The sequence below is a fragment of the Miniopterus natalensis genome, chromosome 14, assembly GCF_054644295.1.
Source record: "Miniopterus natalensis isolate mMinNat1 chromosome 14, mMinNat1.hap1, whole genome shotgun sequence".
Lineage (NCBI taxonomy): Eukaryota > Metazoa > Chordata > Mammalia > Chiroptera > Miniopteridae > Miniopterus > Miniopterus natalensis.
In genome coordinates, this window is record NC_142094.1 from 58,374,048 (window position 1) to 58,398,605 (window position 24,558).

At 52.6% G+C, this 24,558-nt stretch overlaps 1 protein-coding gene across 2 annotated transcripts; it reads right to left on the reverse strand.

Annotated features, from left to right (window-relative positions):
* Window positions 1-2,602: 2,602 nt before the first annotated feature.
* ACADSB (acyl-CoA dehydrogenase short/branched chain) lies at window positions 2,603-24,230 on the reverse strand. Of its 2 annotated transcripts, none has more exons than XM_087824048.1 (11): window positions 24,143-24,230; window positions 15,599-15,758; window positions 15,293-15,393; window positions 12,943-13,149; window positions 12,274-12,444; window positions 11,503-11,628; window positions 10,622-10,714; window positions 8,196-8,285; window positions 6,288-6,425; window positions 5,910-6,009; window positions 2,603-5,047 (listed from the first exon to the last, which is right to left on the reverse strand). In XM_087824048.1, the coding sequence occupies exons 1-11, from the start codon at window positions 24,182-24,184 to the stop codon at window positions 4,977-4,979; spliced, it is 1,299 nt and encodes a 432-aa protein (XP_087680174.1). In that variant the 5' UTR covers window positions 24,185-24,230; the 3' UTR covers window positions 2,603-4,976. The 2 variants fall into 2 exon arrangements, with proteins under 2 accessions (XP_087680174.1, XP_016062610.2); XM_016207124.2 differs by lacking the exon at window positions 24,143-24,230 and adding an exon at window positions 16,246-16,623.
* Between the last annotated feature and the right edge of the window lie 328 nt (window positions 24,231-24,558).

Sequence of the window (24,558 nt, forward strand, 5' to 3'; positions counted from 1 at the left end):
AGGAAACTATTCTGTGGAATTAGACCTTTCATACTTAACTTAACCTTAATTACCCAAATGCGTCTACACAAGTGAAAACAGGTAAACTAGTTTGTCAATTTTTTAACAGAAGCATTCGGAAAACTTCACCATATAGAGGACTTTTGGCTCTAACGGGCACCCCCTTGCCCCAATTCAGCCGGTATGTGGAGATTTTGCCGTACAAGTCATTGTGAGCCGCTCACTAGTCTTTAACGAGCCCCAGTGACGGACGCAGCTGGTCGGCACGTGCAGTGGGCTGAGTAGTGTCTCCCCAAGTTCATGTTCCCCTGGAACCTATGAAGGTGACCTTACTTGCAGACGAGAGCTCTGCAGCTGTCATCAAGTTGAGACGAGGCCATACTAGGCCCTGACCCAACGTGACTGCTGTCCTTAGAAAAAGGCGGAACTTTGGACGCAGACATTTGCATCGAGGGAAGGGGGCCAGCGACAGCGTTGGCAGAGGCTGGAGCTGTGCTGCCACGAGCCACGAGCCACGAGCAAACCTCCAAGGGCTGCTGCCAACCACGGGAGCTAGAGGCAAAGAAAGGCTCCTCCACAGGCTCCAGAGGGAGACTGGCCCTGCCGACACCTTGAGTTTGGACTTCTGGCCTCCGGAACCGTGAGACTGCACTTCCGTTGCAAACAGCAGTTTACAGTGTTTTGTTAGAGCAGCCCCCCCGGGAAGCAGATACACTGAGCCAGCACCCACTCCCCCAGCAGACCTGGGCTTCGCTCCGGTAACTACGCCCCCTCCAGTGACCGCTGCCCGAGGAGGCTGACCTTGCCCGGGTGGGACGGCCAACCCCAAGGCAATCCTACCTGAGGCCAGCGATGGCTCTGGAATGAGTGCGTGACCCAGAGCTGGCCGGGAGGAGGGGAGGGGAGGAGTGTGGACGCCTGCCCCCATCACTCATCACTCCTGACACCTGTCCCCTCGGACGCTGCCTGCGGGGCCCGGGGGCAGGTGGAGGGCACCTGGGCTCGCGACTGTGAGCTGCCCAGTCGACCAGCCGGGGCTTCGAGGACGCGGGTTTCGAGCAACGCGAGGTGACCGAGTCAAGCATTGTCCCTCCTCGGTCCACATGGCTTATCGAGCTACAAACCCACTGACAGCTCGCGAGAACCACCGTCCCCGCCTGGATTTTCCAAGTGGTGGTTTACTGTCCCGAGCAACTCCCAGCTGGCCCCGTTTGAATGAAGACAGTGCGTAAAAGCATTTTACTAAACAGTCGGTTACGAAAACGCGTGAACCAAACAGGGCTCCCCGTCCAGCCATCCACACCACAGGGATGCTTCCTTCAGCTCTTGGGAGGCTGGAGCAGGGGTGGTGTCTTAGTCTGCCGGGGCCGAACCGGGGGGCTTACAAACAAGAAACGTTTATTACTCACAGTTCTGGAGGCCGGGAGGTCAGGATCACGGTGCCACGGGACTCGGTGACCGGGGAGGACCTGGTTCCTCACTCAGGTCTTCTCCCCGAGACTTCAGGTGGCCGAAGGGCGGGCGGGGAGCTCTTGGGGTGCCTTCTGTAAGAGCACTAATCCCACTCACCCTACCTCCTAACGCTATCACCTTGTCCAAAGATTTCAACACAGGCATCTGGGGGACACAAACCTTCGGTCCACAGCAGATGAAAATGTTCTTTCTCTACGCGTCAGGTAACCCCACAAAGCGGTTCCCGTTCCAGGCTTCTCCCCCGACCCGGCTTCCCCCATTCCGAGAAGGAAAGGACGCCCTCACAACTCGCCTGGCTCTCAGCCCCGGGCTGCCTGGCTCCGTTGGGTATATAAACGTCGCCGACCCACTCCCCTCCTTTCCCCCCGTGAGCAGCTGGGCCCTCCTCCGGCCGCAATGTGCTCAGCACCCTGCGAGCTCAGGGCTCAGCTGCGGGTCCCCCTCCAGCTCACTGCCTGGCGTGTCCTGCGGGCCCCTCAGGTGTATGTTGCTTCTCTGGGGCCAGGACCGCCGGGGCCTTGCCTTGGAGTGTCCCCCTTGCTCCCCTCTCACCCCCAGGCAGCGTCGCTGGGCATTTCCAGGCTCTTGCCCGTTTCCCGAGGTTGCCTCTTTGCTTGTTACTTTGGTTCCTTGACCCCACACGTGACAGCCAGTGTCGGACTGTCCTTGGCTCCAGGCCGCATCTCATCCTTCCCTCGCTGAGCACAATGCTGGGCTCCTTTCCTGGGCTAACCTTCACCCCTAACCGAAGGCTGTCGACCACCTGCTTTCAGGGAAAGCTGGACGGGAAAGGGGGCGCAGCCTCCGCCTCCTCTCGGGTCCTGAACCTCAGGGCTGAGGCAGAGCTTGGCTCTCTGCTGTGGACGCCACGAGCCTTCTTCCTATTTAGCATTAACTTTAATTTGCATTTTTCTATGAACATACATTCTACTTTGTGCACTTTGAATAAGGTTACTTTTTTGAGATCCGCTGGGTCACCATGAGTATGTATGAGATCATAATACAAATAGAAAGTACGAAAGTAGAGGCTAGGAAACAAAAAAAGCTACAGAGAACAAGGAATGGAAAATCTTCAGAGAGGTGGCCCGCTTAAAATTTTAAAACTCCGTAATAATAAAGTGAGCACAAACAGGGCATTGCACAGTCTTTATTTAATGGAAATTTAATTACCGACAGAACAATGAAAATCTATACGGAAACCAGTCTCATCAAATCCACAACACGAGGAGGCCGAGATCCCTGCAATTTCACCCTCTTTATTAAAAATGTAATTACTGATCTAAACAATAGGACCGCAGCGGGGCTGCACTCGCAGGGGGCCTCCGGAGGCGTGCGCGGAGACTCCGAGAGTCGGGGGTTCTCCGTGACACGGGGCACGCGGCGGTCACCCTGGGTCTCCGAGGGAAACCCACAGGCAGAGGCAGTAAAAACAGTGGGGGGACTAGGGGCCAAAAAATGTAAGAAGTTAAGGGCGGAGGACACGATCAGAAGAGTACAAGGGAAATAAGTGAGCGTTGAAACAGCAGGAGGGCTCACGACCAGCCGGCGGCCGCCCAGCCCCGAGCGCCAGCCGGGCTGGAGGAAGGGGGAGTTTCTCCCAAGAGCTGTCCCCTCAGACGCCTGGCGCTAGCCTGGCTTTTGCGTGACCGTGTGCAAGTCTCTCCCCCAGGGTCAGTGGCGAAAGCCTCGGCGCTGGCCTCGGGCTCAGGTTTTGGCATCTCTGTCGTTACTCAGAGGTGATGAAGTTAACTGGCTTTGAAACTGTCCTTCTGGAGACTGCCCCCGACTGCGGAGACCCGCTAGCAATTTCAGACCAAAAACTCAGCTGGAACGAGGCAAACATCTGCATACGTTTTGGGTCGATGGGGTGAGGAGCGTGTTCAGCCCGAGGAAGCGCAGGACCCCTGCTCTCCTTTCCGCAGGACTGTGGGCTCGGCCTCAACTTTCTGGGGCTGTTTTTTTGTTTTTTGTTTTTTAAAAGGTGTTTTTAGCTTTACGTAGCTAGGATTTAAATTTTCCTTTTGTCCCATCTTAACATCTTTTATTTTTAATAGGTGATTTTAAACTTATACCTGTAACCACTACTACGTGTGGCTATATTTCTACCTTATTTTGTTTTCAACTTTTTCTTTTTCAAAAACAATTTTTTTTTTACATGTGTCTTTATTGTTTTCAGAGAGAGGAAGGGAGAGGGAGAGAGAGAGAAACAGCAATGATGGGTCACTGCTCGGCGGCCTCCTGCGCGCCCCTGATGGGGATCGAGTGGCAACCCGGGCACGTGCCCTGACCAGGAACCGAACCGCGACCTCCTGGATCCTAGGTCGGTGCTCAACCATTGAGACACGCCGGCCGGGCTCAACTTATTCTTAAAAAAACAACAACAAAAAACGACTTTGGAAGTGACTTCTTCCTGTAGCTGCAGCTGCCCCCACAGACGGGGGCGCCAGGCCCCGCAGCCACGGCCCAGGCTTCGGCCACGCGGCGGGGCAGGAGGCCCGGTCGGGAGATGGAAGCCGTCACCCCGACCTGCCCACGCCCCTCTGCGGGAACTCGGGACACAGGCCCTCGGGGTCTCTCCCGACTGCGAATCCCGATCTGAAGGAGTGGCACCAGCTACGTGTTTTCTGACCTCCGCCCTTTCTGTCGTTGGTAAAGCAGTGCGCTTACTTCTGCTTTCCAAGACATGGAGTTGTCTTTTATATTATTTTTTTACATTACTGAACGTGCCTTTTCAAACTCTACAGCCCCCGTCCCTCATTCCCGATGCGGTGCGGACACAGTTCCTCGTGGGGCCCGGACACCTTCCCCTTGAGAGGCACTGAGCCGAGGGAACACGAGTCCTGAAGAACCGCCCGTGACGAAGCCGGTAACCAAGCCCGAGGAGACGGTGCCCCGTTTAACGGAGACACCGCTGGAACGGGCACGGCGGGCGACTCTGACAACACCGGGCGCCTTCTGCTCGCTAAACCACCAGGCAAGCTCCTCGCCCGAGGACGAACGCGGACGCGTCGCCACACACCAGTCGTCGTGACAGAGCCCACGGCTTTATTCTGTGGAAGTGATTCCTCACCGACGGGACCGAGAGTCACACCCTCATCTCCCACCAGTCTCAGTATCTACAGCTACAGCTTCCAGAGTTTCCTAAAGAACATCTTTGTCAGTTTCCACCTACTTCAGCAGCTTGGAACTGAATGTCTGCCTGTTACTAATACTCCAGATGTGGACAGAGGGAAACTTCTGTGTTCCCTGAAGGCAGAATTATACCGAAAGAACTTAAAAACGTTTTCGAGAAGATATGAGTAGACTCCTTCCCAAATTTAAAAATGATTTCCTGAGCCTAAGCTGAGCAGGCCTGAGAGATAAAATAGAAAAGGTCCGCCCAAGATCCACGACCGAGGACCCACATAAATCGCCCCGACGCTGCGGAGGGCTACTCCCCACAGAGGCACGCGAGCTCAGGGTTTCACGCCAGCCGGCGAGCGGCAGCGGGCCCTCCCGCGCGGTCAGTACGCCCCATCGATGTGCTTCGCGATGGTGTTCAGCTGGATGTTTGAGGTGCCTTCGTATATCGTACCTTAAACGAGAGGGAGGGCGAGTGAGGCGTGGACACAGGGCAGCTGTGCAAACATACCCTGCGTTTGCTAGAGATCGTTACTGCCGACGTCACCCAGTGTCCTCTGGACGTGCTACCTGGGGTGGCTGCCTGAGCGATGCCAACTTTCCACTTGGAAATCAGATTCTGACCCAGAATCAGCACTAAACAGGTGGAGGTTTTCGTTCCTGAACTATCAACACAGAGGCCTTGAGTGTGACTCGGGGACGCCCAGCTTTCAGTGCCGCGGATTCTGTCCTCCCGGCTGGTACAGAGCCTCGGGACGCTCAGGCTTGAAGGCACTTAGCCTCTGAATTAGAACTGAAGCTTCAAAGAACAGCACTAAACAAACCCAAAACACTACCTTTTTATTAAAAGAAAAACTAAGACATATTTTTTTAAACCTCGCCCGAGGATGTGTTTTTTTCATTGGTCTTTAGAGAGAGGAAGGGGGAGAGGCAGGGGCATGGAGGTGAAGAACACCGATCTGCCGCCTCCCGCAGGGGCCTCGACCGGGACTGAACCTGCAGCCTTTTGGTGCAAAGGCTCCGTCACCTGAGCCACCCGGCCACGGCAAGGCAGGTTTTGTTGTGGTTTTACTAAAAAGTCTTTTGCGGCATTTAAAAAGGCAATCTGATGTTTTTAAAAATATAAATCCATTTTTTTTGAAGGAAGAGGTGGGAAAAAGCCCAGCCACAGAAAAGGAGCCAAAGCCCATAATACCGAGGAGATGAAAACTGCCCCAGCCTGGGCACCAAGCACATAACACCAACCACACATAGCAGCCTGGACGCCTGCAGAGTCAAACAAAACAAAGCGGAACAAAACGGAGAAATCTACTTACCGATCTTTGCATCTCGGAAGAACTTCTCCACGGGGTAGTCCTTGGTGTAGCCCACACCTCCCATCCACTCGATACACTTGCTGGTCGTCAGTCCTGCCATCTGCCAAAAACAGGCAGCAAATCACCTGCTGAGCCCACAGCTTAAGCGTTACAAACACTCGTGTGCTGCGGTGGGGTGGGTAGATAAAGCTGAAATTGGGTCCAGAAGCCTGGCGCTCAAAGGGGACGCTGAAGCAGATTAATTTTGGGGGTGAAGGAGTTAAATGAATGTGTGAAAAACTAAGGAATGCTCAACCGATGTCCTAAGGGAAAAGGTTAGTAAGTGCACTGGGGGGAAAGGGCTGCACTGTTGCTGGTGTTATTACTACTGCTATTCACCTCCGACGCGTAGTACTTGGCCATGGCAGCTTCTTTTATGAACGGCTTCCCCGCGTCCACGAGCCTGGCCGCGTTGTACGTCAGCAGCCTCGCGGCTTCCAGCTGGGTGGCCACCTGGGCCACTTGGTGCTGCAGCCCCTGTGTCGTTTAGGCTCAGGTTAGAGAATTATGGTTTCTGAAGTGACAGCCCATCCTAGAAGTCCTGCCTGGACGTGGAAAACTAGGAGACTCAGGACATACCCAAGAGGAAATTCACACTCATTTTGTAAAAATATTTAAAATCTGCAATCTAAACTGAAATATGATACTACATGTATTATTTAAGAATTTTTCAAAGTTCATGTAATTCTGTATAACTGTCAAGATTGAAAAAATAAATGATCACAAAGTTAAGTTTAAAAATGTAACATTTAATTATTATTTTCAATGCTCTTTATGATTCAAATTCCCGTTAAACAAAATTCCAGCAAAGGAAAAATTTGAATATATTTTTTATTTGTTTGAATTAACAAAATTTCGGTTCTGCATATAGTCCCTGCCCTCAAGGAGCTTGTAGTCTAGAGGACAGGAGATATGGTCATGAGCAGAGCAGAAAACAAGGCATTCTTGTGAGATTAAAGCAGTTAGAAAAAACCTCTAACTTTACTCAAAGCTTCACAGAGATATATAAAACCAACAATGTTGCTTTTCATGGTCATATTTCTAAGTTTTCTTTCAATCACCCACCCCAGGCATCCCTAGAAATGTCCCGATTATACCTATTAGCACCCCTGGCCCCTGCTCCCCACTCGACGGGCGCCCTGCTTCTGTGCGCTAAGGAGGCCAGAGCCTCCCGACACGGTCGTCACGCTCTGGACCCTGCTGCCGTCTGCGTGGTGCTGGCTTGGAGCAAGTACTCGAGTATAAAAGGTGAAAGCCTGACCAGAAGCCACGACACTGCCCCTGCCCCTGACGCCGTGCCCGCTGCATGAGCTGGGCCCTCAGGCTCCGCGGCAGGACGGGGGCGTGGGCTGCGGCCGGCCCTGGGCGGGCCTGCGTGCTCACGCCTCCCAGGCCCTCAGCTGCCTGTCACGCCCACGGCCTAGCGTCCTGCACACCCGCAGCTGTGGCGCTGGCGCTGCTGAGTCGTTACCATGCCAAGCCGGCGGCGTAGCAGTGTGCCTGGAGCCAGAGCTGCAAAGGGACCCCCTGCTTCCCTCGGTGATCAGCTGCCCCGTCTCCCCCCCAAGACTTGCTGAGGATGGAACGTGGGTGGAGAGGAAGCCCGCGTAGGGCCACCAGCCAACCCCGCCTGCCGGGGAGCTGCGAGAAGCCAGTCACTGGGCCAGGCCAGCGCCACCCAACACCCGGCCGGAGCCGCTCACAGGCACTCTCTCAGCCCCGCGCCTCCTGCAGCGAGCGTCGGGCAGCAGGGCCCTCTGCGGGTTTCTGCGCAGACCTGGCCCGACGGTCCCGGCTACGAACACTGCCAGGCTCGGGCGACGTGCTAGCACTTCACATCTACCTGATGGGAACCACTCTAGAGGACGGGCGGGATCATCTTTATTTTACAGATGAGGCAGGTGCAGCTCAGAGGGGAGGTAACTTGTCCAGGGCCTAAAGCTAGTGAAACAGAGGATTCGAACACCGGATGTCTGAGTGCAGACCCCACGTCCTGGAACCTCCGAAGCTGTGAGGAGACAGCTCTAGAGCTCTCCCAAGGGACCCCGAATCAAGAGCCAGCCGGGCCGCGAGGACTCCGCTCTGCCCTTGGAGAAGGTCAGGCACTCACAAGCACCCCGAGATCCTTCCTCCCCACTCTCTCCCATGAACATCCCGAGGGGACCCCTCTGCCTGTGACACCCCTCCCTCTTCATTACCAGGACGACAGGGAGTCCAGTGCAGTAGAAAATGCTAATAATTACAAACCTGAAAATCAAACAATCTTTTGCCGAACTGCATCCTTTCTTTAATATATGGAACCGTGTAGTCAAAACATCCTTGAGCTACTCCCAGCATCTGTTTAAAAAAAAAGGTCAGAATTTCTTATTTTGTTATAACGATCTTAATTATTCAAGCTACAAATTTCTTTCACAGGCAGACTGAAGACTTGGGGGAAGGAAGAACTAGGGATCCCAAGGTGCTGGGGGGCACGTGAGTGACCGTCACCCCTGAAATGCAGGACCGGACTCAGTGACTTCAAGAAAAAGAGCGATTTCCTACAAAAACACGTGTTTAACTTTCGGCATGGAGGTGAATCTCCCGCACGGCTGTGCTCACACCGCCAGGTTATGTTTTGGGAAACGCCTCCTCCTAGCTCCAATTCTCCAGGCATAACGTGAGCCCCAGAAACTCTGCTCAGAACTGTGTTCAGAGACGGGAGCAGCCCCTGCAGCCCTTCCAGAGGTCAAACGCGGAGGTCACTTAACCTCCTACCTTCACGTCCCGACCGGGATGAGCAAGGCTCCGGTGGAAGGAGCATTAGAACGTGAACCCGCTGCCACCAGGACCACTGGGACCTTCATTAAAAACCCCGACGTGGGGGTCTCACAACTGAGCCCAGGCCTTGGGTGGAGGGGCCAGGGTGGCCCGAGCCCGGGCATTCAGGAAACTCCGCCGGTGACAACGCGGACCTGGGGTGAACGCTCAGGCGCGACGGGGAGCCGTTAGCTCACGCCCTCGAAGAGCAAACCAGGGCGTGTGGCGACGTTAGCTGCCTCCTCTCACTGCCGACCCACCTCCACATCTACTGGACGGCTCACGCTCGGGAGTGGTTCCTAAACCTCAACGTTACGTCGTCATTAAATCACTATCTAATTATGTCAGACTATGGAGGCTTCAGAAAGAGGAAAAGAGAATCGATAGCTAAAGCTTTTGGGGGAAGTGCCCGAAAACATCAATATTTCATTAGCATTCATCACATTTTCCTTAAGCTTTTTATTTTAAACTCTCTGGAGAACAGAATATCATGCGAACAACTAAAGGACACGAACAAACAAATCTCCACAGGAGCCACGTGAAGCGGGGCAGACCCGCCGCGCTCCTGGCTGGGGGCTAAGATGTCGTCTTACCCCTAGAACTAGAGCTATGGTCTGTCAATACCACCCTACTGACGTGAAAACAGGAATGGCCGGATGCCAGTCCAAACGGGCCCTGCCACCTCTGTGAGACGTTTCCACCGTCAGTGCTGGAAACCTACCTGTCCTCGGCTACAGAGGCCGGAGGATGGACGCTCAGTCCGCTGCTACACGCGCCTCTTTCTCTAACAGGCGCCCGCAGTGTAACCAGGAACTAACCACTCCCTGACCTTAACTCTTAACCAGGTTATAAGTTAACTTGGAGAAATCAGGCTCAAGCCCTGCTGGGCATTTTACTACCAGAACATCTGCACTATTTCTGTGTCTGGGAACAAGAGATCCAGGACTGTAGTTTTAATGCCCCATCTGGTGAAGCGCAATCCCAGGAAAACTTTAAAAAGAACAGACGCGCCAGTTCTCTTTAGTAATACAGTATCCAGTTTTGTGCGGAATCCAAGAATATGCTGCTAGCAAATTAACAGCAGCAAAAAAATCTTGAGTAATTTTACATTTAACTAATCGAGCAGCTAACCTATATGTAGCATCTTCAAAATCTAAAAGCGCTTCAGTTTTTAAATTCTGGATACTCACTGATGAAAGTAAATAAATATATTCTACAAAAATGACATAACTTATAATAAAACTGAAGACTTTATTCATTTTCTTAATCTAGAAAATAACTGATATCACTTAATAGAAGCATGTGATATGCATCACACAGGGCAGATGCGGTAAAAAAAAATGGAACAGCGCTCATCTTACGTATCTGCTTAACTGTGGCTATTTTATTTCCAGTGTCACACACACAAAAATCGCCTGAATTTCACATGCAGAACACTAAGAACAAGCATTTCATTATCTATAGATTAGAGACTTTTACAACATAGTACAATATTATTCTTAATTTTAAAATTTCTTCCAGAATGATTTTCATGCTTTGAAAAGTTGATTAAATAAAAAAAATACCACATTTATGATACGTTTTAGAAGTTACGGATCTGGGTATTGGGTAATACTTTCACATCCTCAAAGCAGAAAGACGGTCACCACTAAGTTGCTGTTTGGTTTCCAGGATATTATGTAATTGAACAAAGAGGAATTTTAAGGAAAGCCAGGAGCCCGTCTCCTGGAGGGAGAGGGTGCCACCCTGTGTCCACAGGCTTCCAGCACTCACTAGTTTCACGGCATTTTCCCTCCCTGTATTTTCTTTCTCTGCCCACATCGTCACGGGCCAGCGTGGAAGGTGCACTGTGTGCTAAGCTGTAGGGTCCGACTGACCTGCGCGGCGATTCCTATCCTCCCCTCGTTGAGGCTCCCGATGGCGTACTTATAGCCGTGGCCCAGTTGCCCCAGGATACTGGCTTCTGGAACCTGGAAAAAAATGCAGTTATTTCTCAATTTAATTTGACATAATTCATTTTGATCTTATATTTGTAAATGCACCATCTACTCCAAGGAAGCCGTCGGCCACATCTCTGTGTCTCACAGTAAACACACAGTCCCTACACTGCGCTGGGAGAGGGGGCACCACCGGGGCCCCCAGAGCCCAGCCGGCATTTGCTGAGTGATGGATGAATCTAGAAGAAAGGAGAGAGCTGGGGAAGCATGAAGCTCACATGACATCTGTGAACAGCCCATGAGCACGGTCAGCCGTGAGCACTCAGCCCTGAGGGAAAGGTCGGGTTTTGGCTCACGTGGCAGAGGACCCGTCACAGCTGCTCTGTCTTGGTCAATCTCGGTCAAGTCCTAGAGCCCCAGCATCCAGCAACTGTCTCTTACTCATTTTCAACAGACTCTGCTCAAAACTGGGGTGTTCTCAGCTGCCTGGTGGTGGTCACCTCTCCCTGAGCAACACCCCCATCTTGTGGCCTTCAGTGTACCCAACGCCAGGCTTCCTTCTCTGAAGCCGGCTTGGTTCACATGTATAAACAAGGTTAATTCTCCACATTGGCTCTTGAGGCCGGCAGCTGGGCAACGAGGCTTCCACTTGTGGCCTGAACTCTCGGGAAAGGGCACTTAATCGTGACCGAACCTCAGCACTTGGCCTAGAGTCTCACGGACCCCTCCCTGTGGTGGGGACACCTGTCCTGCACATCAGGGCTCCATGCAGACAGAGTTCACATCAGTCTCAATGCTACTGGACACCCTCAGACACCCACCTTGACGTCCTCGAATGTCAGCGAGCAGGTGGAAGAGGCCCTGATCCCCAGTTTGTCTTCCCTCTTCCCTACATGAAGGCCCTCTGTGTCCCGGTCGACCACGAAGCAGGTGATTCCTCTGTAGCCCTAGGAGATCGACAACGTGATCACTCGGGCTGACAAGATCCGTGTTTCCAAAGAGTTCAAAGGAAACAGAAAACTGAAAATGAACTTTAGCAATAAATACGAAGGGACTCGGACGCAACATTACATTACAAAACGAGGGTTAGAGGGCATTAGGTTGAAACTAAAAAACGTCGCCACTCTCCCTTTTTCAGAAACCACCAGGGCTGTCAAAGAAGTTACTCTACAGTGTTAGAGGATCATGAGAACTCCATGTTTTACATTTAATTTTATTAAACACTTCAAAGGTTTAAAATTTAATTCAACTAAATGTTACATTAGAGAAAAGACAAAGGTTAAAATGCATTTATTTTGCTATATATATGTCTATTTCCCAATTGAATAAAATACCCTTAAAACTGAATGTACTAAATAGGTACTTAAATTTTTCATTATTAAATAGGAAATTTGAAATTCTACACAATTAAAGGGTTATCTGGGTACAATAACTGCACCAAAACTATTTAGGTGGTCAGTGAACAGGAGGGTGACAGGTGTCGGTTGTCTCCCTTCCAGCCTGAGAAGAATGAAGAACCCAAGACAAGTCCTAACGGGACACGGGAGCAGGAGAGAGATAAAGAGAAGGGGGGGATGTTGTTGGGGACTGACCATGGCAGGGTCCACGTTGGCCATCACCAGGAAGATCTCGGCTTCCCTAGCGTTGCTGATCCACATCTTTGACCCATTGATGACGTAATAGTTTCCCTTCTTATCAGCTCTTGTCTTCAAAGCAAATGAATCACTACCTGCTCCAGCCTCTGAGAGGCAGAAACTTCCTACCTGCACGGAAGGAAAAGTCCCTGGTTAATACCTGTATTATCCTGTGTAACCAACACTCATGGAAAACAAACAGCTTTGAGTCAACTGTGCTGCTGCTTTTAAAACTTGTACTTATCAAAACAGTAATGGTATTCTGACAGGAGTATTTCCCCAAATACCCTATTTGTCTAAGACAGGTTTAAGACCTAAGTACACATATTGGATGTTAGGTTTAATTAAATCGGTTCTAATAATTACAGTAGAAAGACATCTCGATGTAAATGAAGCCACCCATGAGGGTGTTACAGAACATAACTGAGCAAAAAATAATCATTCTGTTGTCCCTCGATTATTCTCTAAGTTTCCCAGTGGCGACGGGAGGCAGAGTGTGTTTCTGGCAGCGCTCATTTGCTGAGTGGGACCCTCAGTCAGCGACGCTCCCTGCGGATGCGACAGTCACCTCAGCGCCACGCCTACCTTTCTCCCAAAACACTGAGACCCGCCCCGCCGGCGCCCCACCTTCTCCGTAGCCAGCTGGGTCAGGTAGGTCGCCTTCTGCTCTTCCGTCCCGTGCTTCCTGATCAGCCCGTTGACCACCGTGTTCTGGACGTCACATATCAGGGCCACAGAGGCATCCACCTTGGACAGCTCCTCCACCGCCAGGACGAGGGAAAAGAAGGACGCCCCGGTCCCGCCGTACTTGGTGTCGACGTCCACAGCCATCAACTGCGGGACAAACAAGGAAGCACCGGGCACATTTCTCACAAGAGCAAGTGAAGAGATACATTGTAACCATGTGGGTCCCATTTACTTTGCTTGTACTATGACAGAAACCACACACAGTGAAGAGACACATTGTAACCACGTAAGTTCCATCTTACTTTGCTTGTTCTATGACACAGGAGCCACACACAGTGAAGAGAATGAAACAACCAAATGCTGCAACTACTTGTTTCCATCTGAGGCCTCCGAGGACAACTACGGGGTGGGTGCTGGGAAAGGGGGGGGGGGGGGGACCGGGGAACAGCCCCTGTGAGGGCGTCCCGACCTTCAAGGCTGAGGGCGCTTGCTGCTGCTAAAAACTGCCCCTGGTGTTTTCCCTGGTTTTCAACATGACCCCCTTCTCCTGGGTTCAATGTAATGAGGTTTCTGGCATAATCTTCGAGCAGGTGCTCCCACCTGACTCTTCAACAATCAAATGACCACTCCTTTTGGGCCACTGTAGCAAATCCATCTGGCTAGCAGATGGGACCTGGTGGCGTCCCTAGAACCACAGGGGATGAGGCCCAGGTGCCTGCTCGACACGACCAACCTCGGCCAAGGCTGCCGCGTAACAGCGGCTGCTCAGTAACTGCTCCTAAGTCAGGACCGTGCACAGTCCCCAGCACCCCCTCATTCAGGAAGAAACTGGGTGCATGTAATTCAAGACCCAAAGCTGCTAGCAGATGACAGGATAACACTTCTATTCTCTCCAGGCACCGTGGACTCCTGCATGCTGCCGTCTGGTGGTGGCTCTTAGGCTTTAAGTGGGGGACTCTTAGCTGGTGTGAAGGGACAGCCACACGGGGAGAGGCCCCAGTGGTCAGAGAACTGAAAAGATGTCTGTGAGGAAGGACTGAAGCGCCTGGGGACTGAGGAGAGCAGGGTAACTATCCTATTACACCCCAAATGGCGGTCAGAGACCCTTCTCCACAAAAGTCAGCAGTTCCTCCCACGCTGGAAACACTGTCACATCGCTACCACGGCAAGTGGCCGTGGCAACACGAGACTGAGGACGCGGTGAGGCTGGGGGAGGCTGTGCGGCCGGGCAGACCCTCCCGAGGACGGGGACCCCGTGTCTGGCAAGAGCAGGCGGGGGCGCGCTGCGTGGCGAGGGGAGCTCCCGGGAGGGCGGCGCTGGAGCTGGAGCCCGGCGGCTCAGCGAAGCCGGAGCTCCTCAGCCGGCGAGGGTGCAGCGGGCCTGGAAACGGGCGGAGGGCTCCGTCTCCCCGGGAGTCTCACTGCTGCAAAAGGAGGTTGGAAAAACCACGACTGTTCACGGGATAAAAAGCTCTCTTTAAAACAAGAATAAATAAAACGATTTAGTTAAGTGGAAAAGGCTCTTTTCCAAACAGGGTAACAGACAGAGACTTAGGCCAGGGGCTGTGAGTGGAGCCGAGCTCCGGGACAGTCTGCACGTTCGAGGTACGAACAGGGTCGCCCACAGCTGCTTCTGGCGGCGGCGAGGAGCGCCAGGGCTCTCGAAATGCTCTCCCCACGCCGGCCGCCTCTCCCGCACCCACAGCAGAGGCGCCCTGTCCGGGGCAGCGCGCTCCTCGCGGCGGCTGCGACTCAGGCAGGCGGAGGTCGGCTGCCCGGGTGACGGGAGATCGGACGCAGCCTCCGCCTCCCAGCTCCCCACACACGGCCGGGGAGAACCTCTGCTGCGCTGGGAGGTTTTACCGAGGGAGGCGCCTGAGCCCGGCGTGGCTGAGCGGAATGATTCTGTGGGGGGGGTGCATCCTATGGGGCGCTCGCAGCATCCCTGCCTCCACCCCTGTGTCAGCAGCACCCACTCCCCGTGTGACGACCCAAAATGCCTCCAGACCCCACCAGACGTCTCCTGGGGACGAAGTGGCTCCTGGACAAGGACCAGCCGTCTAGGGGATCCCTCTCCTGCTGCCAATCTGCTTATAAGCCAAGTTTTTCTAATTTGTTTTAGTTCAATTAAAAAATCTTTAGGATCTCCACCTGACAGAGAACACCGACAGTTCTCACTGGGAAATGCAGAGCTCATGATGCTGTTTCCTAAATTTAGAACTGTGCACACATTTTAACCCCGGAAAGCATTTACAGAAGCTTGAAACTGGAGGAATTATGAATCACATACCCCTTGTTGAAACAATCCTTGTATTACTGATTTCTCCATCTTTGCATTTTTATCCATTGTTGAAACCAAAGGAGCAATTTGTTCCTGGGCAAATTTTTTAACTGTAGGGGGGAAAATACTGGTAAGTATTTATCCTATCAGCACGGCATACTTTTTAAAAAAACACTTTTTAAATTAATGTCAAAAACTTCCATTTACGAACACAGACCAACGGATTGGCCAGTCGTGCCATGTGCCACCTATTTCACATCACAGACCCGACCCCTGGCCAGAGGGGCAACGAGATGGGGCTGAGAGGTGGCTCACCTGAGGTCTTTATCAGCATCTCCTCGGCGGTGAGCGTCTGCAGGGGGGCGCAGGGCAGCCCATTGTTTGTTGGACTGAGCAGAGCTTCCGACTGGGAGGACTGTAGGGCACGAGGAGGAGTCTTCCAAGAAGACAGGCAAGTTGGGAAGTTTCTTCTTAGCTGTAAAAACAGTCACCACTGAGCAGGGGGCGAGCACACGCTAAGAGGAGCTAAGAGGAGGGGCAGAACATCAGCTTCTTGGGGAATAACTCTGTAACCCATTCTCACGCAACGCGTCACCACTCAAGGGAGCTTAACCCGGCACACTATTTACTTATTAAGATTTTTTATTGACTTTCAGAGAGAGAGGAAGAGAGAGGGAGAGAAATATCGATGTGAGAGTGAAACATCGACCGGTTCCTCCTGCGCGTCCCCTACCTGGGACGGCGCCTGAGACCCAGGCATGTGTCCCAACCAGGAATTGGCCCGGTAACCTTTCCGTGTGCGGGACACCAACCAACCAAGCCACACCGGCCAGGGCAACCTGGCTCATTTTAAAATTCACTGTCATGGGAGCACAAACAGAAATTGGCTTGCTGACATATAACCCCTCTATCCAGCAACGAGCTGTCCCAAATTAACACACTTCCCAGATGTTAACTTTTACCTTCAAGGAAACAGAACCCTCTAGATAGAACTGACTCCTAAGGCCACAGTTCATTTCGTTTCTTCAGCTTCTCATTAGGAAGACACAGCACAACAAGGGCTAGGAACGTAGGCTCTGGCGTCTGAAAGAACTGGCTTCGAGCACTAGTGTCTGACAGTAAATTACTCTGTTTGTGGACAAGTGATTTTTAACCCCAGTTAGAATCCCTCAGTCTGGTAAAGAGCGGAGAATATCTTCTCGGAGTTTTGTGAGGCTTAACAAGAGAAGCCACATAAAGTAAAAGAAGCCGCCACAAAAGAGCATGTGTCATATGAGTCTATTTACATGAAAACCCAGAACAGAAAAGCAGAGAGACAGCGGGAGAGCGGCCGCCCGAGGCGGGAGAACGGGCACTCTGGGCGGGAGGCGGGCCGTCCGGGCAGGCGAGTGGCTGCGGCCGGGCGGTGCTCTCCGGGCGACAGGAATGTGTCCAGAGTGGCCGACGGTGACGGCTGCACAAGTCTCTACATTTACTGAAAATCATTGTATTAATACCCTTAGAAAGACTGAATTTTATGGCGTGTAAATTATTCCTCAATAAAGCTGTTTAGAAGAAAATCAGTGCTTCCTGTTATCCACCAAGAGAGGCTGCGCGCGGCGTCGGGCACGGGGCGTGCCCACGGGAGGGCGTGTGCAGCTTCCGCGAGAGGCTGAGGATCCGGGTGCGACAGCCAGACACGTGTCAGGAGGGGGCCGCGGGGTGGGGGCTGAACGGCAGATGTCTTAGTCAAAGCCACGTATCTTCTCACGGGTTCTGGTTACACGCAGGAAGTTTATGGAGACTCAGAGAGACAAGGAACAAGTCACCCTGTCTGAAACCACGGGCCGTCTTCCCTCGGCCCCGCCAACCTTTGCAGCTCCGCGCCTGGGAGCACCTGTGCTCTGCTACGGATTTAGCTGGGCCACAGCACGGGCCAGACAGAAGGAAAGCGTCTCAGCTCTTCCGCTCCATTTCGTTCTGTTTTGTTTTGAGAGCTGGGACAGGGACACTCTGGGCTGGAAAGGAGGAGGGTACACGAGGCACACGGGGGAGGAACTAAGATGACGGTGAGTAGAGGGGGAAGAACTGGAAGGTGAGGGGCTCAGGAAAGGGAGGGGTGGCAGGGGGTGCCCCAGGGCAGCAGGCACGGGAGGAGTGGGATTGTGAAGGGAGAGAGCAGGGTGCAGTTTTGCCCAGTGGGCTCTGGGAAGGGCCCTCCGCACGCATTTGAATGAATGAATGAGCCAGCTGTCTTCTCCACAAAACGCTCAGGAAAATGGCCTATAACATTTAAAAACCTGCAATCCACTGCCCACACTTCTTACTTCTAGGGGAGATCTTTACTTCGCTAAACCCACTACAGCTTCTTCGGGCCTCTCAGTCAATGCATCATCTTCCCACCTAAGTTTATCTTTAACAGAAAGTCCACCACTGAGAAACTTAAGAAGCCAGTGGGTCTTAATACCCATTTTTTCTCCTGACACAGCTGTGACCCCCTTAACCTCAATGTTGCTAGTGAGAAAGTATATGGCTGTTTAACACACAGCAATTATTTTAGATTCACAAGAGACAAGAGGCAAATGTGCTTTAAAAAGTATGAAGTGCTATACAAATGTAGGCTGGGTTACTGAGAGTGCTCTCCAGCCCGGCCGGCGTGGCTTGGTGGTTGAGTGTCCATCCCCTGCACCAAGAGGTGGCGGGTTCGATTCTGGTCAGGGCCCAGGCCTGGGTTTCGGGCCCCATCTCCAGTAGGGGGTGTGCAGGAGGCAGCCGGTCGATGTTCTCTCGTGGATGTTTTTCTCTCTCCCTCCCTCTCCCTTTTTCTCTAAAATCAATAAAAACATATTTTTTTTAAAAATGCTCACCAGAAAATATAGTAGCTGTGTGCTGAGTGAATGGAATCCATTTTTAACCAAAGCACTGACCTGTACCTATTCCCTATACTTTTGGGCAGGAAAAAATATTCCCTTTAACACGACAGTCTTTGATCAGGGAAACGTTTCCTTTCCCGCCTCTAACTGAAATATAGCATTTTCTTCCATTATGAATGTAGGCAAGTGACTCTGTCGCCAAAAGGAATGAGGTATTTTAATGTTACGCAACAGTTGACCCGAATACCTTGAAACGCTGTCGGTGCTCTTTACTACTTCGAAACTATAGCAGTTACTCAAACTGCTGCCAGATTGTATTTAAGAAGCACCCATTACTATATTACAGTTAAAAATATTTTGTAACTTTTATCAGTTTATTTCCTTTGTAATCCCAAACTACATTTCTGCATTTTAAAACATTTTGAGAAATGGTCTATAAACTTTCCCGTGTTGCTGTACCTTTCACCCCGGCACAAAAACGGTTAAGGTCCCGGCTGCCGAACGTTCTGGCAAAGCCTCTGCTGAGCTCGTTAAGCTGAGCCCTCACGTGAGCCACGACCTTCCTCCTTGGCATCCGCAGGATGAAATGGGCGCCAAAGACCCTTAAAGTGCTTCAAAGATCGAAGCGTTTCCAGCGTACGGAAGTCCGAGGAAAGGGGTGCTAACCCACAAAGACGGGCCACCTAGACTTTCCAAAGGAAATGTCCCGGTAAGACACGAGGATGCTTCACCTAAAGTCCTGTTTTCATTGCGTCTCACCAAAGGCCCCCCCCTCTTTTTCCCGCAGGCAGGTGTGTGTGGGGGGTGGGGTTGGGGGGTGGGGGGTGTGTGTGGGGGGTGTGCATGAGGGTTTGTGTGGGGTGCGGGGGTGGGAGGGGTTCTGGGGGTGGTGCGTGGGGGGTGTGCACGTGTGTGCACGCCTGACTTTGATGCCACTCCGGCAGCACGGAGCCTGACGGTTTGCTCTGCCCTCCCTCCCTCCCCTCTTCTTACTGGTCACTTAGGACAGTGAGAAACCCAACGCTCTGCAGGATGAATTTCTTACACCCTAGGACATGGTGCTGCTGACACATGCCTGTTCTGTTTACTGTTACTTCATGTCTTTGGCCCGTTTTCCTATTCAGTTTCTTTTTATTTCCAGCTCTATATAAATTAAGGAAATCAGCTCTTTGGTGACAGTAGTTTGTCATGTCTTTTGACCTTGCTTATAGTGCTGTTTGTTTTATAATGCAGAAGTTTTTGATTTTTCTGTTGTCAAGTCAACCCTTAGTGATGGCATCAGCTTTTAATCAGAACGACTCCCCTCACTCTGAGATGATAAAGAGACTTGCACAGGCAAGTTTTTATATTTAATGTGCTTTTTCGTACTGGCTAGAGATAACAGGTGCTCAACAAACCTCATTTTTTCTAAGTCCCTTTTGACTTACTAGTCCACGAAGATCACATGATTCTAAGCTGGGTGATCAGCGCGCTCGCCCTTGGGAAGCACATTTTGACTTTTTCCCTCCTCACCAGAGGATATTTTTTCCACCGCTTTTCAGAGAGTGGAAGGGGGAGAGAGATGGAGAGAAACATCCATGTGAGAGACACATTGATGGGCTGTCTCCTGTAAGTGCCCCAACTGGGGCCGGGGACCGGGCCTGCAGCCCAGGTGCGTGCCCTTGACTGGAATCGAACGCGGGACCCTTCGCTCCATGGGCTGAGGGGCCAACTACTGAGCCACACCGGCCAGGGCTTGATGGTATTTCTAATGCCCTCTTTGGCTGATTCCACTTTAAGGACCAAGGAAAAGTAAAACAATATTATTTTATAATATAATTACATGTGTATAATACATAAAAGGGTCTTTTAACTCAAATAGCCAGGATATCCCATTCTCCAATCTTGCTGGAAGTATCTTAAAAGTAAATTAACAGTGAGGTGTAACTGCACGTGTATCAGCAAGGTGGCTAAAATAAAAAAAATAATGCGGATTCCAACTGCCGGCAAGGCTGAGGAGAAGCTGCAGCCCACACATTGCTGGTAGGGCTGTAACTGGCAGGAGCAGCCTGGAAACCAGTTCAGCGGTTTCTTATACACCGGCAAGCACCACATGACCCAGCAACTTTACTCCTGAGTATTTATCCTAGAGATATGAAAACTTAAATTCAAACAAAACCAACAACAGAAATGTTCACAGCAGCTTTATTCATAATAGTAAAAAACTGGAAGCAACCATGGCGTCTTTCGCCGTGTGAAAGGGTAGGTCCCCAGGACCTCCCGGCTGTGGCGTGGGGACCCACAAGGAACCCAGCGTTGGCATACAGGTTACTTGAAGCTGAACACACGAGATTAAACAGATGCAGAAAGATCTTCTAGGGGCTTCCCTCCCTGATTAAAAGCAGCAACTTCTGGGAAACGAGGCTGCCACAGCTCCCCTCTCGGGCAGTTTTATGGACAGGCCACTCACACCTGCACAAACATTACCACGTACGTGGCAGCTGGAACTGATGTGCTACGTTCATTGCCCCCTGCTTTGCTTTTCTCCAGCATTCACTCAGGAGGCTCTGGCTATCACCTGCAGTGGCCCAATAAAAAAAAAAAAAGGCTTTCAGCTGGGGGAGTTAAACAACCCTGAGAGAAAGGGGAAAGAATCTTATGGCAGCCAGAGGAGGTCTTATGGTTACTTAGTCTTCCAGGAACCAGAAAGAAGGGTGGGAAACAAAAATTTGCATTTGCAAAGAAATGCTGACATTTCTGTACAGAGGAGTAATACGTTATAAATCCTAGTGTCTTGGTAAACAAAGGGCTGCATTTCAGGACTGGGCAACATTCACTCGCTGCTATAGGGACAAGTACAGGCCTAACCCCTTAAAATGACAGTGGGGGCCACCTGAATCAATTCCATCCCCTGAAACCTTACCACACCAGCTCTCCTGGCAAGTTGGTTTCTCCATGCATTCCTCTCTCCACGTTTGCTGACATGTGTCCTTGGCCTGGAATCTCCACCCCACTGCTGACTTACCTAACCCTAAGCACCCCCTTCTTTTGTGGTTCAGCACAAGCCCAGCTCCTCTAAGCACATCTGTCCATACCGTTTATTTAGCAGTGGCAAGTCGCTGTCTCCTACTGTCCTGATACGCATTTCTTAACATACATGCCCCGTCTCCCAAATTAAAACTAATTTCCTGGAGATCAAGGACCCTGCTGTAAACTTAAGATCCTTCAGACTGATCAGAATACTCTGCAGTGAGCAAAGACACCCCAGCCCTGGAGCTAGTGGTGACGGGCTCTGCCTGTATTAACAGCTAGTGTTTACTGCGTATTTACAGTGTGCCAAACCCTGTTCTAAGCACGTAACACCTACCGTCTCACTGAATACTGCTGCTCTCCCCGCTACGGAACAGTACAGAGTGGCGCAGTGACTTGTCTCAAGTCGTCCAGCCAGGAGGTGGCAGAGGCAGAGGGTGCAAACTCGAGCGGCCCGGCGCCAGACTGTGCTGAATCACACACCAACAGATTCTGTTTGGCTACCAAGCTCTGCCAGAGGCCAAATATATATGCAAACGAGTCCTGATGACCTTGCACAGCAGAAAGCTGAGCACGATTTGCACGGTCTGGCAGCAGAGGAACTTTGCCACAAAAATTGCTACAAGGCCTGGGAACCAGGCTTAGGAGGAGGTCAGCTCCCCACACACTGGGCCCTAAACCAACAGCAGGTGAGTGCCGACCTTCAACTGGCGCGTGACACCAGGACACCGAGTGAGCTCCTTCTCTGGAAAACGGTCCGACACCTGCTTCATCGCAGTCAGAGTCAACAGGGCAGTGGATGTAAATTGCTGACGCTAGTCCACAGTAAATGCCCTCAAAATACTGACTCTCCGTTTCTTTGGCCAGGGACCAAAATTAGCCTTGCCTTGCATTTCTCTACCCTCCAAGCCTCTTGCTAGGAGAGCAATTTAACTGTCATAGCTATGATTGGGCATCTCCAAGGCTCAACACCTTCCATGGCTCTCCGCAACCCAAAGGATAAAGTCCAAAATTCCTTAAAATGACCCCATTCCCTTTTCGATTCAGTGTTCTCCCCAATCCTTTCCCTCCTAAAATCTAAGCCCAGTTTCCAAAGAGCCTGCCTCTCTCCCAAAGGTCCAGGTCATCTCTCCTTCCTCCAAACCCACAGGCAGACTGTGGACCTCTTAGGATCTGTACCACATCTAAATGATATGAAGTTGGTTGGATGCAGTTCCAATCTCTCCACTAGGAGATAAACTTAAAGATGTTTAGTCTTTATTGTATCTGCCTTAGCGCCCAATGCTCATGCGTGGCAATAACAAGGGCTAATATTCTAAGGACAGACACCTCTATGCTGGGCACTATTTTAAGTGCCTCCCATGCACATATAAATTCATTAATCTTCACAACAACCCTACGGGCATAGCCACTATTACTTTCATCATTTTACAGATCGGGAAACGAAGACCCAGAGGTTAAGTAATGTGCCCAAGACTATACCATGAGGAAGTGACAGCTGGGTTGAAACCCAAGCAGTCAGGAGCAGTCAACAGGGCAGTGGATGTCAACTGCTGGCCCTGGTGCTACAACCAAGGCCCCGTCAGCTGTGTCGCCTAACCTGTCAGAGTGCTGATGGAGGAGATAAGCCACCACAAAACCAACACGGGGAATGAAACCAGTGTGTGTTCTCTAAGGAAGGGGGGAGCCATTCTTGCCAGAAGGTTAAGTTCAGAATCAGACCTGGTTCGTTGACTTTGAGCAAGTTACTTAATGTCACTCAGCTTCAGGCTTGGCATCTGAAAAATTAAACTACTTTTGAGAATGGTTGTGAGAATTAAATGATGCCGGTAGAGCACCAAAAAAAAAAAAAAAAAAAAGCGTGCCAAACAGGATATACTCAATACATGCTGGCTCTGGAACAAACAGAGTCCAACGGTCAGACCAGGCAATTTTGCTGAACTATTAAACGACAATTATAAAAGAGTATTAAATAGTAACCATAAAAACGTATTTCTTTCTTTGTGACAATATGCTAACATTACCTGACTAATTTCCTTAATACCCCTAAATACCAAATAACTGTAATTATCCCTAATGCTACAGAATCCTGCCTCCGGGCAGAGTTGAAGAAGAGCTTTTAACTCATCAAAGCAAATAAAAAGAACCACAGAAAGTAAACCGCCAGCAGCGAGGAAGGTCCCAATGAGTGTACCGGCCAAAGGGAATGGACCCCAGGTGTGGGGTTCGGGGCAGCAGGCCGTGGGGGGGGGGGGGCGCGAATGTCTAATATAAAAGGAGCCAGGCCCTGGCCGGTTCGGCTCCGCGGCTGAGCTCCGGCCGGTCCCGGTTCCGCGCGGTCAGGGGCACGCGCCCCGGCTGCAGGCTGCACGGGCCGGGCTCCCGCGGGGCGACCAGTCCCGTGGCGCGCCGACGGTTCTCCCCCCTCGGGAAGGCAGCGGGAACATCCTCGGCTGAGGACCGAGAATCAGAGAGACCGCGGCGGGGCGGCCCGGGCAGGCTGTCCCGCGGGCGGGCGCGGGTTCAGGCCCCGCGGCGGGAAGCGGGGCGAGGGGAGCCCCCCACGCAGGGGGCGGGGTCAGGCCCGGGGACAGGGCCGGCGGGCGTTCGTCCCCAAACGCGGTCCCTCCCGGTCCTGGAGCGGGGCTGCGCGGGGAGGCCGTGCCCGCCATTTAACGGCCTCGGCCGGGAGGAGCAGAGCCCTTGTGGGGGGCATCGGGGGCCCCCCCTGCACGGGGTCTCCAAAGGCCGAGGCTCGGAGGCCGCGGGCCGGCAGCCCGCACGCACCCCGCGCAGCCCACCCCACGCGAGGCGCCCGCTGCGCCCCGCAGCCCCTAGGCGAGCCCAGCCCCGCCGCCCGGCCGCCACCCCGACCCGCCCGGCAGCAGCGGGGCCCGCGGGCCCAGGCCTGGGGCGAGGGCGGCCCCGTTAGAAGACTCCGCCGCCCGGGCCAAGGTCGCCCCGACTCCCAGCGCGCGCCCCCCGCCGCCGCACTCACCAGCCCGCCGCCGCGCAGCAGCCGCACCGCCGCGACCTCCATGGGCCCCGCAGGCTGGTGGCGTCGCACGGCCGCGGAAACACTCCCGGTCCCTGGCCCCGCGCCGGCGCCCGAGGCGGGAGGCGCCAGGCCCCGCCCCTCCGCAGGCCGCCCCGCCCCCTCCGCAGGCCAGCTCCGCCCCCTCCGCACGGCCCGTCACGCCCCCTCCGCACGGCCAGCCCCGCCCCTCAGTGCTCACACACCCCCTAGACCACACCCCCTCCTGCCTACGGAACCCCGGGAGGGACATAAGCCTCCTTTCCGCTTTTGCGCCGCTTCCTGATCGCGCGAGACTCGAGGAAGGCGGCGGGGCGGGAAGGTGGCGGAGACGCAGCAAACATGGCGGCGGCGGCGATGGGGACGGCGGCGGCGGCGGC